Source organism: Amia ocellicauda, chromosome 20 (genome assembly GCF_036373705.1).
Source record: "Amia ocellicauda isolate fAmiCal2 chromosome 20, fAmiCal2.hap1, whole genome shotgun sequence".
Classification (NCBI taxonomy): domain Eukaryota; kingdom Metazoa; phylum Chordata; class Actinopteri; order Amiiformes; family Amiidae; genus Amia; species Amia ocellicauda.
Window position 1 is genome coordinate 14,887,770 of NC_089869.1, and position 14,925 is coordinate 14,902,694.

A 14,925-nucleotide genomic window follows, 5' to 3' on the forward strand; every position below is an offset into this window, starting at 1 on the left:
TGCATAATTTGACAATCGCTCCAAATATTTTAAAGTAGATTATTTTTTTCATTATTCAGGGCTACAGAAACTATTTTAAATATTTTTTGCTGAACAATTCAAACAATTACTTCAGTTCATAATGAAGTTACGTTAACATGTTTAACAAATGCCATTTAAATGTCACAGCTACACTGATGGGTTTGGATGGGAGGCACACAAAAAACATCCCAAGAAAATTTGGTATAATTTTTTGCCAAATAAAAACTTGCAGACGTATGTGACCCCTGAGGTGCTTGACAAATTTGATGGTAAGTTTGCTTTCTGTGGAAATATATTTCCAAGACATATTTGTTATTTTCAGTGAGAGAATATGGGAAACCGCTTGGATGTATCCACAGTTGCCAGCATAAAGTGATTAATTTTGAACTGGCAAAGAGCAAGGCAGGGGGAATACACAAAAGCAGTAGAACACAGTGTTGCGCTTTTCTCATTACCAAAGTCCTGGCTTAAATATTTAATCCCCTGTTAACATTACCAAGCAACATAATTCTGAATTAATGAACTGTGGCCTGGAATGCTTAGCTTCATACAGTAGCTGCTCATAGTTCATTAACCATGTAATATGCACATATTTTTGGTGCGGCTCAAATGCCTTTATAAACTTTTACACTTAGCAGGGTACTATCCAGATTAAAGGTATAGTTTTCTTTGTTAATTACTATTAAATTCATCTTTAAATTAGTTTTCACAATATGAATATGTATATTTGCTTCTCAGTCAGGTGTTAAGTTTTGGCATTAACTATTTCTTATAGGTTTGCCTGTTTTGTTACAGATTTAGCATTGCACTTTTTACTGTTTATCAAGGCAGGATGCTTGTACCTAGTGTGAGTCATTTTGTTTCGTTTTTAAGAGTTCAAAATTTTACTTCAAGGTTTGTGTATATATGAAGTCATCTTAACATTAAAATGTGATTTCAAATATATATTTTAAAGAAACCTTATAATTGTTTAAAAAAACACATTTGATAAAAAAGCAGTCCATTCAAGAAAATATACACTAGTGTTTATTTATCAACTGGCAGTGGAGAAATGCTTTTCAAATACTATATAAACAAAGCTGAGAAATAAAATTTGAAATGCACATATTTTTCCTAACTTTATCTCTTTTTTTATAGTTAAATCAGAACTGTTTAATCTTGTGGAAAGTATATGGAAGAAACTTATGACTGAGAGAAAACACACTTTAGAGGATACATACAAGATTGATCTCTCTGTGAAGCAGGGGAATACAGAGGGTGCAGTAAGCATTTCTGAGGTGTCTCCTCTCTGGGAGGAAACGGCACTGAAGGCTTGGCAACAGTTTATGGGTTTGTTCAGTTTTAAAATTCGTATTAATTGCAATTGGAACAATAATGAATTGATGTGCTCGTGTGTGAGTGAGTCATCCTCCGAAATAGATTCAGCTGATCTAGATATGACACTGACTCTTCTAAATTTCTACACAATAAATAAATATATGGTATATATATAATGACAAAACATGTTTTTTCCACCTCTCTATACATTTATTATCAGTGTATTTGTCTTTAAATCAGGTGTGTGATATTCTAAAAAAACATAAAAACATAATTTATTTCTTAATATTAAACATCTTTCACGATTGTAAAATGTATTGTTTTGTATAATCACGGAATACCCATTTTGTTTTTTGACATGATAATGAAGATTTTCTTCTTGCTTAGATTCTCAGAAAAAGAAATTGAACAAGATCCACAATAAGAAGCCCAATGCTCTGACAACTGCAGTACGCACAGCTCAGAAGAAGTTTGGTAAAGACACATGGTGCACTGTAGAGGTAAAACATAAAAATCCACCATTATTATTATTATTATGCGTTTGCATTCTATAATTTATTCAGTACATATTATTCTGTTTTCATAAATACAAATGCATAGTTTCCTTGTATGGAATGTAAAATGCGATGAGAATTTCCAAAAATCTTAATCTCATTAAACTAATTTTCTTGAATCCGCAGGGTAAATAAAAGCTACCAAGATAACATTAATTTTAATATAAATCATAAAAATAAAAAAATGGTTTTAGAAGAGCAGCATGTTTGAACTGATACCTATGCAATACTAAGCTGTGGTTTTCTGATTTATACTTTGCATGCAAAACTGAAATGAAAACATTTTCAAATAATATAGTACATACTGGATTTTAATGGATGTTTCCAGACACCCAGAGTGCTATTACATTTTATGTGAAGCGAACTTGTTGGCACCAAATACGTGCACATATATCATTAATGACATATTTTCAATCAGGCAACAACAATAAAAAAAAAATGTAGTCATTTCTTCTACACTGATACAAAAATCTGTATCTCTTAGCTGTGTTGTTATGCTGCAAGACTTTTGTGATGGACAGGCATTGAAAGTTCAGTTCTCTAAGAAACTGGGGTTATTAGCATAGTGAAAACTCATTCACAGGTACATATGTATCTTGTGATGTCATACCACTGAGCTGGGGCAATTCGCCCTGGGGTCTGTTTAATTATTTTTTAAAATTAATTTTGATTATTACAGCCGATTACACCTCAGTGAGCAATGTAATTGATATTTGTTAATTTATCCCAGGGAACATTTTGTAGAACATGCATTTTGCTGTTGAAGGTTAAAGACGCTGTTATTGTTGTTTTTTTCCCTAAATGTGCCCACATCATTAGTTCCTCCAGTGAAAACGTTGCCATCTGGAAAAGGAAGCACAGAGATATTATTCAGGCACGAGTGCATGAAATTGGCGTTTCTGCAACTGCTGTCTCTGTTCACTGACAAAAGGGGGTTGTAATTATAAAAAGTCCCAATCTGATGAAAACATTATTCATTTTGTGTTATTCCTTATCATATCAAGCCTTGACAGACTATCAGCACCTTTGATAAATTGTTTCTCTTTGAGATACAATATACCACAAGTAAAATGTGGATTGTTATTGATTTTAAGGGCATTAACATAGTTGCCATCACTGAACTGTCCTTGAAAGGGAAAACATTTATCTGGACTAAAAGTACAGATGGGTTTTATTTTTGAACTTCAGGTGTGGAGTGATATGAGCTTCATACAATGTCATTACATCTAAAATTAGTTGAAATTGTAGCTCTTGTAGTATTGTTATTATCCATTTTATTAGAATTAGGATTGATTCACCTATAATGTGGCTTGTCTGTTTATGTATCCATTCTAGGTGACACACACACACTGAATATCTGGAATTCCCCATGCCAGATAAAACTTAATTGTTGTTCTGGATATTTGCTGTGAATTTTTTGTTGTGTTCTTGTAATGTGACCTATAACTTTCACCATCCCAGGGATCTTATTCCATTGCCAGATCAGTGACATTTTAGAAGCACATTTGTGTTTAGCATTGCCCTGTATATGCACTATAACTCTGTTGTTTTCTGTCACTTGTTTGGTAAGTAAGACTTAGAAAATATGTACTTTCTTGGTTTTAAAAGTTATCGGCAACTAAAAGATGCGCTAACAAAGAAGAGCCTTCACTTGTGAATTGGCATTTGTTGAGTGTATCCTGGATATGATGAGAGAGACAGATGTTTTACCTCCCCAGACGTTGGCCTTGCAGTTGTTTTAGTGCAAACCTTTAAGGGATTTAGTTCGAAAACCAATGTACTATTTGCATAATTATATCTTTATCTTCATATTAGAAAGATAATTAACATCACTAATTATCAAATTAAGTTCATTACGCATTCACCAACAGCACACAATGAAGTTGACATTATGTTGTATTGTCAACAAAGGTAGTGATTTCTTGGGAAGTAATTAAAATGTAAATTAGCATGATGTTAATTGCAGAGAGGATGTTAGGAATTGAATATTTAATTCAGGATGCTTACAGCAACAATTTACTTTTTATTTAACACGCATATTCATTAATGCTATATATCACTTGTTATGTTTAGTTTAATAATGGATGGGGTCACTAGATAGCAATGAAAATTTTTTATTTTAGTTGGAACAAAATAAGCCACCTGTAGTATTCATGAAAGAAGGCTTGTTGCAAGAAGATACAGCAAAAATGTTGTATTTAGCAGTGCACTGTTTGCCCCTTTTTTATCAGTTATTTGTCTACTTGATATGCTTTTTTATGTCTTGTTTTAGCAGTTGAAAGAGATAAAAATAATTTAATGATATCCATTTCTGGCAAAACTATGCCTGGGTGGAATAGTCAGTTCTAGATTTGCTTCTGCAAGTGTTCATTTATGGCTTTCTTCATATGGCACAAAGTAAATTAGGTCGGCGTTTGTGAAACCATGGAGTTTCTTTTTTAATTATTCATTCTTATGCACATATACCACAAAAGCTCTTTCAGTTTTCCATCATATCCTTCAATTCCAACACTAGAGGATGCCATATTCCAAGGAACAAACCTCACAGGTATACCTTACACGAGACCGAAAGATGTCTAGCAGCTTACAGAAACCTAGAATCTCAGAAATGAACTTGCCGTGCGTGTCAGAATTGACTACATTCAGATAGAAAATGACTTTAATGGTTTTCTTAACAGAAGCTGTCTGTGTTTATCCTGCACAGGACTCATATTGTTAACTGGCACTCCCTGAAGAAAGCAAAATGTGCTTTCTGGGTCACTCTTTATAGTGGTGTCATGTTGATAGCTGACTAGTTTTGTGAGGACACCACTGTGATTATTGGCTTAATGACCCTTTAAGCAAACTAAATATAAGTGTGTTGTCAGTGTACTACATGAGCTTCCTGCAGAGTAATGCCAATCATTGTAATATATCAGCAGGGCATCAACCCTGGCAAGCAGCCAGAAGCCATCTTGCACCATTTAGATATTATAGTTTAACTTAATTATATCACACTGAAAACAATTGTGTTTGGATCCAGGTTTTATTGTAGCCACTGTAGCCAGTAGGTTATTTGCCCAGCAAATGTAATTTATATTTCGTGCAAAAAATAATTCAAAAAACACAAAACTGGCCACTAAATGTATAAAGCAAAGCAATAAATAAAATTAGAGTATTAACGTGTAGCATGGAGTAATCAAAAAATAAATTGCTTTTTTTGTTTGTTTGTTTTTAATAAATCAGGTAATTTTCTTGGAACACATAATGTAATGTAGTTAAACTTTTAAATATTAAGCCTTTGTGGCCTTTAATCTTTGTATTTTTATAGACCTTTAAGGTATTAATTGGAAATTTCCTCATAGCTTTCATTTACATTTTAAATTTTGCTTGCAACTTTAAAGAATAAAAAACACATAGTTGAAAATTATCTGTGACCAGTCTCTGTCACACAGTGAAAACATTTTGGAGCTGTGTGTCCGTTGAATGGGGAAAATTATTAGGAGACTTCTGTGCCAACAGTGGCTGTCTATTCTCCCAGAAAACATGTCACAATGTCTGACTTCAATTTAAAGAATTCAATAGTGATGGGTTGCCTGTGTTTTCCTTTTTGTTTTTTAGGTATATCTGACTTGTATGGAGGTCCACAGGAAAGCCTGCCAGGAAATGTTTGAAGCCATATTAAAGAATCACATACAGGTCTTGTTATAGATGTATTTTGTCATATTTTGGTGTGATGTAGTTTGTTAAAGTGTGTCAATATATGTGAATCTCAAATTAATTCTGGTAAGTGAATCAGTTTTAGAATGTTTTATTTGTATCGACAGATGCTTCACAGTGAAAACAATAGATTCACTAAAGAGTGGCTCAAGACTGAACGGGCGCTCCTTCGTGAACGAGGATTATTTGGGCCTGGAGAAGGTGCTTTCCTCCCAGAGGAGTGGACACAGGATACCGCAGAGGGGCCATCACGAATGAGGAAGAGGCTACGGAAGAAGGCCACACCTTATACGAATAAGGTGTTGCAAGTCAGTAATTTTTCAATTAATTATGAAAATAATAAAATTCACCTTTTATGTCATATTATTCTTTATAAATACTATGTGAGTTAAAATGTTATTTTAAAGTTCCCAGCATCCATCAAAGGACTTTACCTGAAGTGTAATCCCATTGAAGAGATTACAGGGGTGACAGAAGACAGTGAGGCAGATTCAGGTAACTAATACTTCTCCAATACCTCTACTGCTGTGGATAAACATGAAAGAAAATAAAGTCATATAGTAATGTCTGTGTTGAAATGCATTATAACATTTCCATTTTTACTCTCCATTATATATCCTGCTGAACTAGTGCCAGGCATCCTGTGTTCAGTGGGTGAGGAAGTCGATGAAAACGGTCTTGACTGCGACAAGCTGACGTTCTTTCCTTCTCTGAATGATTCCTTGCTTTCGGATGACTTCTCTGAGCAATGTATGGAGACTCATGTCATTCTCCAGGAGCTTCGTGAAGCAGAAGAGGTAAGGGGTGCTTTCAGGTTTCGGATTTTGTATTTTTATTTTATTTTTTATTGATGACCACTTGCTAGTTGTAGTTCTAGCTTTAGATTGCAGAGGACAAATCCCTAGCCACATTAGAAATATTATATTTACACATCGCTCCTGCTATTAGTTGTGTTTACCAATCAATGAAGCTGCAGTTTTACCAAATTTCATGCAAGTATTAATTATTTCCTCGTAGATGTGTTTGATGATGCATTAACAAATAAGTAAAGCCATCAAGTATTGCATCCTGTTTCTCAGTAAATGTTTTAAATAAATTGCATCAATGCAGTCAAGTTGGAGGGGTTTACAGTCCCCAGGAAGATGAGTCTAAGGATGACTATTGCAAGTGTGAAAATGCTCGAAACAGCCACAGGTTGAGTGGGAATTAAAAAAAGACTGGCATGGTTTTGAATATTTGACAGTAGTATTAATAAAAACAGTAGGGGGTGACGTCAGCTGTCTTGTATTCATTTAGAGGTTTTTAGTCCTGCTGTGCTGACTGTCAGATGAATAGTTTCTTTCATGCTCATTAATCTATGATCACAGTTCAAGCTGTCTTGTATAGTACTTTCTGTTTCTCAGAATAATTAGGCTTGTACTGTATGACAACACAGTGATGAACTCTTTTCATAATCACTGTGCTCCCATTTAGTTTATATAGTCTTTAATTTGAAGCTAATGCATCTTTTTATACATACCATTAAACAACCATTTAAGAAGAGAACCTTACAAAAATTTTGAGGAAACGGTTTGAACAACAAAGGGAAGTGGTTCCCTTTTTAGACATTTGATTATATAAAAACATCCAGTAGTAATAACATGGCTTTTATTTGGCATAAGTGAAAGTTTTTGCATCAGCCAGAGGGAGTGTGTGTAATAAACAGAGGAGTTTGCCATCGGTGTTGAAGCAGACTGGTTGATTCTTCAAATTATACCAAAAGGCTACGGTAACGCCAGCTGCATAGATAACTATAACATCCCAGAGCTTTCGAATTCCTGTCTGCAAATGCATGAGAATCTCTCAAATAAATCTCCTTTTTAAATTCCGTTGTGCCTCACGCTGGTGACGTTATAGATACTAATCTTGTGTACAATAAATATCACAAATGTGTAAAGGTGTAAGATCATTTCGAAAAAATGTAATGTGCAGACAGAAGACACTTTCACTTTTAAGAAGTATTTAACCATGACACCTGTGCAGCTCCAAACCAAAATACATACATTAATGTGTGCTTGTTAGGTTACGAAATATTAGATTGAACTGAATGAGAAAATCCCTGACTTTCTGGGGCAGAAAGAAAATATCTTTAGTCTGTTCCATTTGATCAGGTGTGCAAATGTAAGGAATTCAGTATTAAATGTGTCCTGTTGCAACAGTCTTTGTAATTTTGGTGCTTTTGTTTTATTTTGCATATATTAAAAAATTTAACCAAAATATTTTTTTTTTCCTTGGGGGATCATTGCATCGCAAAGTTATAATCAATTAGCATGTTTCTATTGTGTGCATGTCATTGATTAATTCTTGTAATAAACACCAAGGTCTCTTTTCACTGTGGCCTAGAAGTGTTTACTGAAAGGGAAGGTTTATATGATTTGTATTAATTGCAAACCGGCTGCCAGTAAGCTGGTGCCCCATATGGTTTGGGTATTTCAGTCCTATGGGGTTTCAGCTAGGTTGATGATAGGAAGGGGCCAGGTGCAGTTGTTGTGTTTGAAATGAAGAGGAACAATAAAATTAGCTAAGCATAATTAAGGCATTTACTGCAGGTTTCAGTTCTGTGCTTGTTTCTGCCTTCTGTTTCATAGATATAACCACTGTCAACTTATTTCGGTTTTTGTTAAGATTAGTTTTTTAGATAAATCTATTTTGCATTTTTAAATCTTATTCTATGTTTCAAGACGTATATTAATACATCACCTAGGTTTAAAATAAAACATACTTTTCTATTATATTTTGTTTTCTTAATTTTGTAATTGAATTATCTTGATATTTATTTTTTGTTTTAAATCTCTGCCTATTTAGGTCAACATGAAGCTGTCTGTGGTCATTGTTGAAGCTCATGCCATAGCAGAGGGAATCCTGCTGTTTGGGAAAGCGGATTTCTATATATGTGAGGGCTTTGCACTGTCAAAAGCAGGGGACGTGTATTGTAAAAAACACCATCCTACCAGGTAATGGAATTATTTTGCTGGTCTGAAAGACTTTAATGTAATTGGTAACAAGACGAAGAAAAACGAATCGAAGTACATTTAATCTAAATACTGCTGTACATTTGGGAACAATGTATTCTGTCTATTGAACTTATATTTCTGACGTTTGTTAGTGGCTAATGTTTGAATGAGGGTCCAGATGTTGTGATAAACAAATTTAATATGATCGAATTCAAACTAGTGAACGTGACTGCGTATAAAAGAGCTTATAAAAGTTATGCTTAATACACTTGCATTTTTATTTAGCTTTGTTTTTATACCTTATGCTCAAATCAGAAAAAATGCATTATTAAAATACTGATGTACACTTTTTTTTTTTTTTTTTTTCCCAGTGTCAGGGATTCCTTTATTTGTAGCATGTTTAACAAGGAGAAATCCTCTGGGAGTGTAAGCTGTAGCAGGTATCCTTATGAAGACATTAAGGAAGCACATTTTATGCGCTTCCTTCTTCAGGTGAGGCTTAATAATCAGAAAATAAACAGGAGCTGGAAACATTCCCAAAGGCACAAATTCCACCATGTAAATTCACTAGATACACTTTTGTATTTCCTGCGTGTGTGGTTTTACTGAATTGGTTTCATTACACCATGGGTGAACTCCACATTGCTTTAGTGTCTTCAGTGCTAAAGGGAATGAATTTGGCCCACATGGCAAATGTATTTTGATTGTAGTAAAACTGTATTTTCATTTGTAATTTTATATCTGCTCCTGCAGTTGCAAAGTAAACACCCCATATGACCTTAAATCACATGACTTCGCTTCTTATCTGCAGTTATATAGTTCCTTCTAGAGGAACCTGTTTTGTCTAGTTGTGTCCTTCGAAAATGGAAACTTAGCCAAAGTGACACTTGATTCATAACTGTTGACAATAATCTGATGTCCCACGACCACACTTGAAATGGGGAAAATCATACATTTTTATTCTGTATATTTGTGTGTGCGCGTGCCGATGGTTTGTTTTGTTGTTTTGTATCTTTTCCAGGATAATGCAGTTGAAATATTTATGAGAAACGGACAGTCCAGGTTTCTCGTTTTTGAGAACAAAGATCATGTCACAGCATTTAAGAGGTAAAGTCAGGAGCTTTAACAGTTTCCACTGTCAATGCCTGATGTACTTAAATGAAGAGTAAGATTGATTTTCTTGTTTCCTTAGGTTGAGCTCTGCTGTACCTTCATTAAAAGGGAAAGGGGTCACAGAAGCCATTATTAATGTGCGGTAAGAGCCAATAGAGTCTGAATCTTGTATCGGCTTAGCTAATTATAAGACATAATAGAAACAGCTGATATGTGGACACATGTCATTTGTACAGTACTAGTTAAGTATATTGTGTCTCTTGTGATTTAGGTACTTTTTTTTTAAGCAATTGGTAGAGGCAGGTAATCATTTGGAGCTATATATATAGAGTGGTATCGAACCCTTTTACAGACGATATCCTCTGTTTTTCAGTTGGTACACATAATACAAATTACTAATCTCAAAGACACTTGACAGCTTATCACAATCAGTCTCTGGAAGCCATTATGCTGATACATGGCCACTATAACTAGAAAATTTGCTCCCAATTAAAAAGCTAGTGAGCATTCTTCAGATGCTTCATAATAGCAATAGGATGCGATGAATTTGGCATTTCCACTTGGTAATTGTCTACAAGGGTACAGTAAGCCCCCTTCAACTAATATGTCAGCGTTTATCCGAAAACTCATTCTCTCACCCCTCCTTCAGATTTTAATTTTGGAAGCTGTTATTTGTATCTAATAAACTTCCTATCTCAACTGTAAATCATATGCAAGACTGAAGACATTTTTTAAGGCCGATGTCACTGCAGCTTGGCATAATCACTTTGAAATAGTTATCTGATTTTGTCTAATGTTTTGCTTATTATTGGCTACAGAGCTTAATCAGTTTACATTTCATAATCCGCAATTTGTTATGCATTGTAAAACATCTCCTCAGGAAATCTATACAGTTTTAGTTTGAATGCCAAATAGCTACTCTCTTCAACAAAATGTCTGGAGAAACTTATGCTTTAAACAAATAATCCTAATTAAAGATGGTGTCTTTAAAATTGACTTAGAAGATGGACTTTGCATGGGTTTTGTCCTCACTTTTTAAAATTTAACCCTTTGATACTCACGGTCAATACATTGTTGAATTTCATAACTAATTATATAATTTGAAGAACTATTTTCCATTTTATTTTATCTTCATAATATTTGTATGAACATATTTGTGTACATGTTTGATTTATAGCAAACTCACCAGTACTGTTTAAATATATATACATAACCTCTGATTACATAACATAACCTTTGATAAAAATACCCATAATTTTAGGGTTTACATTTTCTTTATGGAGTCTGATGCTTCAGATTTTTCAAATTGTGTTCATAATCTACTATAGGTAACATATCTGTCTTTCCCCAAATTACAGTAATCTAGTAATTTAAATTTAATTCGGCTTCCAGTTTGAGATCAGATCAACTCTAGGGGTGAAACGTTGTGGTGTAGTCCATGTTACTGCAATCACACTAACTTTACCAAAGCACTGTTCAGGAAAAAAACAAAAAACATTTTTTTATGATTACACAGACCTTCCAGTTTAAAATTGTAATACTTTTCACATTTCAATGCTCAGAAGAACATTTTACTCTAACCATTTAATTATTAATCAAAACAATAATCTCTTATGCAGTATTCACAGGTACTTTCTCTTTATTTATGTCTAAGATTAAGTTGTCTGAACACATTATTAGTATTTTGTTTACATGAATATGTATTGCGCTACTGGGTTACAGTGTGTTTATTTTGTTGTTGCTGATTTATGTGGAAGGCTAAATATGAAGATAAAACCTAAATTTAAAATCAAAATGTTTCTGTTCAGATTATATGTAGATTGTTGCAAAATGAAGCATTCTCTAATTTTGATTTATGTATGTATTGTTCTATTTCAACATATTTGTAATTTAAAAAGAAGACTGTGACAATTGTCTACATCTGTGCTTTTCTGAGAAGTCTTGCAGGCTTGTGGGGTTCTTTCATCTCCACAGCGCTTGAGTTTCCTGGGCAGTTGAGTTTGGTGTTAGCAGCCCAGAGAAATTTGACTTCTTCTGTGAAGGGGCTGAGCTCCTTAGTTTGTTTAATCTATCCCTTTCATCTTTACATTTATTGCTACAAGGCCTGCACAGACCTGCCTCATTCACTAAATACAGACTTTCTACTCGCTTGATGGTGTCTAAATCTTGGTCGTCATCAGGCTTAGGTAGTGGGTTGCGTGTTGTGTTTACTTTCTTCAGTTTGGGAAGTTTCACAATGATCTCTGGCAGACCGGTTAGGCTGTTGTCGAACAAGCCAAGTTCCTGTAGCTCTTTGAGAGCAGCAATAGACGAAGGAAGGCATTCGATGTAATTCATTCCAAGGTTCAAAATGCGCAGGTTCTTCAGCTGGCCTATCTCGACGGGGAGATTGGTAGACGTCAGTTTGTTGTTGCAGAGGTTGAGGTAATAAAGATTTTTGAGCTGTCCTATGGTATCTGGAAGATGTTCGATTTTGTTGCTGTGGAAGTCCAGCCAGCGCAGGTTCTGGAACTTGTCGATGTAGTCTGGGATCTTCTTCAACATGTTTCTGCTCAGGTCAAGCTCATCCACATCAGCCAATTTCAGGATGCATTTGGGGAAGGTAGCAATGCCCATGTTGCTGAGGTCAAGTCGGCGCTTTCCATCAATTGTCATCTTCAAGGAGTTTTTGGCTATTTTAAGGGTAATTTTTTTCCCTTTGGGGCCTGCCTTTTTCTTCCCTTTAGCCATTGTCCTATATAGAGAGAAGATGTATTTTGTCAGTGCTAACACTATTACAGCAACATTTTCAGTATTTTATGGAAAAATAAAACATTCCCTGTGATTAAATGTTAAGAAGTTGCCCTTGGTGGTCAAGGGAGGTAAAGCAATGTCCTAGAATTATGCAAATACAACGCTATTATTTACAGAAAAACAGCGGTGTCATAATGCCTGCAGCAGTATGAAGAAAAGCATAGCCTTGTGGGACTGAAAAGGTGTCAAGTCTCCAGTCTTGTTCGCTCACCCATCTCTGCCTCAGGGGGAATTCTAAATTCTTCCCCTAATTAAGGTTAATAAACAATAACAATAGGTAGGGAAGTAATTAATGTAATTTTACAAAAACAAATGACTGTTGATTGCAAGCTGAAAACTAACATGGGTTACAGCTGATTGATCTCTAGCTTCCTTCACGCTACAGACTCCAAATGAATGAAGTCAAATCAGGGCTGTGATAAATGATAGTTTGGGAAGTGATGTGGGTTTTTGTACTTCACACCTCCCTGTTTAAAATAAAGGCTTTATTATTAGCCCTTCAGGCCCTTTGGCTACTCATTAATCATATTCATGACTATGAAGGGGAGCTCTAAGAGAAGCTAATGTAGTTTAGCTAATTTCGATTATCTAGAATACAAAACAATTGAAGTACGTGTGTGTGTAATTTACACATTCGTCTGCATGGGATTATTCATTTAACATACAAATGCACAATCTCATGAATCAATAATTATATTTATTATTACGTTATTTTATCAGTGTAACCCTAGGTTTTGATTTGCAGTGTAGCTGTGTGGCTACAGATATTCAGAATAATTCACAGCTAGCTTGTAGCAAATACGCACAAGCTCTATTGTACCTGTCTAAGTAATAAAGAAAAATACATGTCCTTTATATTAAAGAAGCAATTGTCCTAGAAAATTGGTAATTTGGTACATAATTAAAAATAAAAACAGATTTTGACAAAACTAACATATACTAATGTATATAATCTATTAATTTGACACCTTTTTCAGCATACCTATGGTCAATTATTTTCAGATGAAATTAACAGGTCATTGGTACAACATTCAACACAGATTATAACATTTTATTCATCTAGACATATGATGTTGATCTTTGTAAAACAAGATAAGTTGACCTAAAATGTTATTTCATTAGTGCTAAGAGGAAAGTTGTAAACCGATAAACACTTCTATTTGCTCTTACCAGCTCCTGATTCAGTAAACTCAGTAATGCAAAACACACGCTGCTCAGCTCAGGCACTGCAGTCAAAACTGTGGAATTTTCTCCCTCTGACCGCCTTTGTTGCACTTTCTTCCATCTCCGGTCCTTTGAATTATAAATAGAGCCTTCTGACGATTCGGTAAATAAAACCAGTAGGTAACAATTGCGTAGCTTACACTCTACAATACATTTAAATTAAAGTATTGGAAATAAAACCGCCTAATATGCAGCTCCTAGACGCACTGTAGACACGCTGTAAAGCAAGCCTAGTTTAACTTCTGTTCCTTGCCTTGTTTAACTTTGTTACTAAGCAACCAAAATCTGTGGTGCCTGGTGTTTATTGCGATGGCCGTGGCCTACATGGGGAAAAGGGGATTTGATGTTCTTTACTATATACTATAAGCCTTGAACAATTCTGAAACCAAAAGGATAGTAAGAATTCTGAACAAAATGTCACCTTGAACAAAAAATGTAAGGCTTTAAGAATGAATAACTGAAGAAAAGAACAGCTGCCAAAAAGGACAGCTATTCCACAGTGTAGGGTGGTCAATTAAAATTCACGAATGAATCACTCAAACTTTGTCCACATTGGTAGTGCTGTCATCTTTCCAACAAGACAAAAAGGATTTCCCAACCCTTCTTTAACAGACTGTCTTAAAATGTCTGCGCTTAAAATAAATAAATAAATAAAAATACAATTCTTAATGGCTATGCTTGCTGTAGTGATTATATCATTTTAATCTCGTAAATTGTTATAAAGTGATGCTGTTCTGGGTAAATGATTTGCTTATCTCTCCCTCCACATTATTGACACTGCAGATTAATATTTTACACTGCGCTTCATATGTATATATCCGCAGTACAAAAAAAGAACATAAAATGCAACAATTACATTTTATGATAATGAAATTGTTGTTGTTTTAAAAGTCGACCTTTTGTTTGGAGTGTGAACTGTTGTTAGGGAGTCACCGTCCTTGCTTTTGCTTACAAATAGTCTACATAATGAATGTCGGAGCACAAACTCAGCATGTTGAAACATGTTCAGTTGAAGGAAATTTGAGGTTTGGTTTAAGATATCAAATTAGTAGATTGCCCTGGAAAGGTGTAATTGTATAAGGCCTGTGTTGTAAAGAACACAGAGCAGGCAGAGTGACTCAGGGCTTCTGTCCAGTACTGCGTGTGTGTTGCAGAGAGCTTACAGATTGCTTATCTTAATATCGCAGCGTCTGGTAACCAGTGCCAACAGA

The 14,925-nt window shown here is 34.7% G+C and overlaps 2 protein-coding genes across 2 annotated transcripts in view; one reads left to right on the forward strand and one right to left on the reverse strand.

Moving 5' to 3' along the window:
• The window catches only part of wdfy4 (WDFY family member 4), a 51,631-nt gene that overhangs the window by 23,011 nt on the left and 13,695 nt on the right, over positions 1-14,925 (forward strand). The window contains exons 37-47 of the mRNA XM_066692806.1: positions 169-290; positions 1,159-1,350; positions 1,726-1,838; positions 5,493-5,570; positions 5,699-5,899; positions 5,999-6,086; positions 6,222-6,388; positions 8,436-8,584; positions 8,956-9,076; positions 9,606-9,691; positions 9,777-9,839. Coding sequence (XP_066548903.1) covers positions 169-290; positions 1,159-1,350; positions 1,726-1,838; positions 5,493-5,570; positions 5,699-5,899; positions 5,999-6,086; positions 6,222-6,388; positions 8,436-8,584; positions 8,956-9,076; positions 9,606-9,691; positions 9,777-9,839 — 1,380 coding nt within the window. The remainder of the gene's footprint in view (positions 1-168; positions 291-1,158; positions 1,351-1,725; positions 1,839-5,492; positions 5,571-5,698; positions 5,900-5,998; positions 6,087-6,221; positions 6,389-8,435; positions 8,585-8,955; positions 9,077-9,605; positions 9,692-9,776; positions 9,840-14,925) is intronic.
• lrrc18a (leucine rich repeat containing 18a) lies at positions 10,882-13,968 on the reverse strand. The gene is made up of 2 exons (XM_066692807.1): positions 13,661-13,968; positions 10,882-12,431 (listed from the first exon to the last, which is right to left on the reverse strand). Exon 2 carries the CDS (start codon positions 12,425-12,427, stop codon positions 11,660-11,662), a length of 768 nt encoding a protein of 255 aa, XP_066548904.1. The 5' UTR covers positions 12,428-12,431; positions 13,661-13,968; the 3' UTR covers positions 10,882-11,659.

Bases quoted from the DNA above. Each gene is read 5' to 3' on its own strand.
- lrrc18a (XM_066692807.1), bottom strand. From the start codon at position 12,427: ATGGCTAAAGGGAAGAAAAAGGCAGGCCCCAAAGGGAAAAAAATTACC.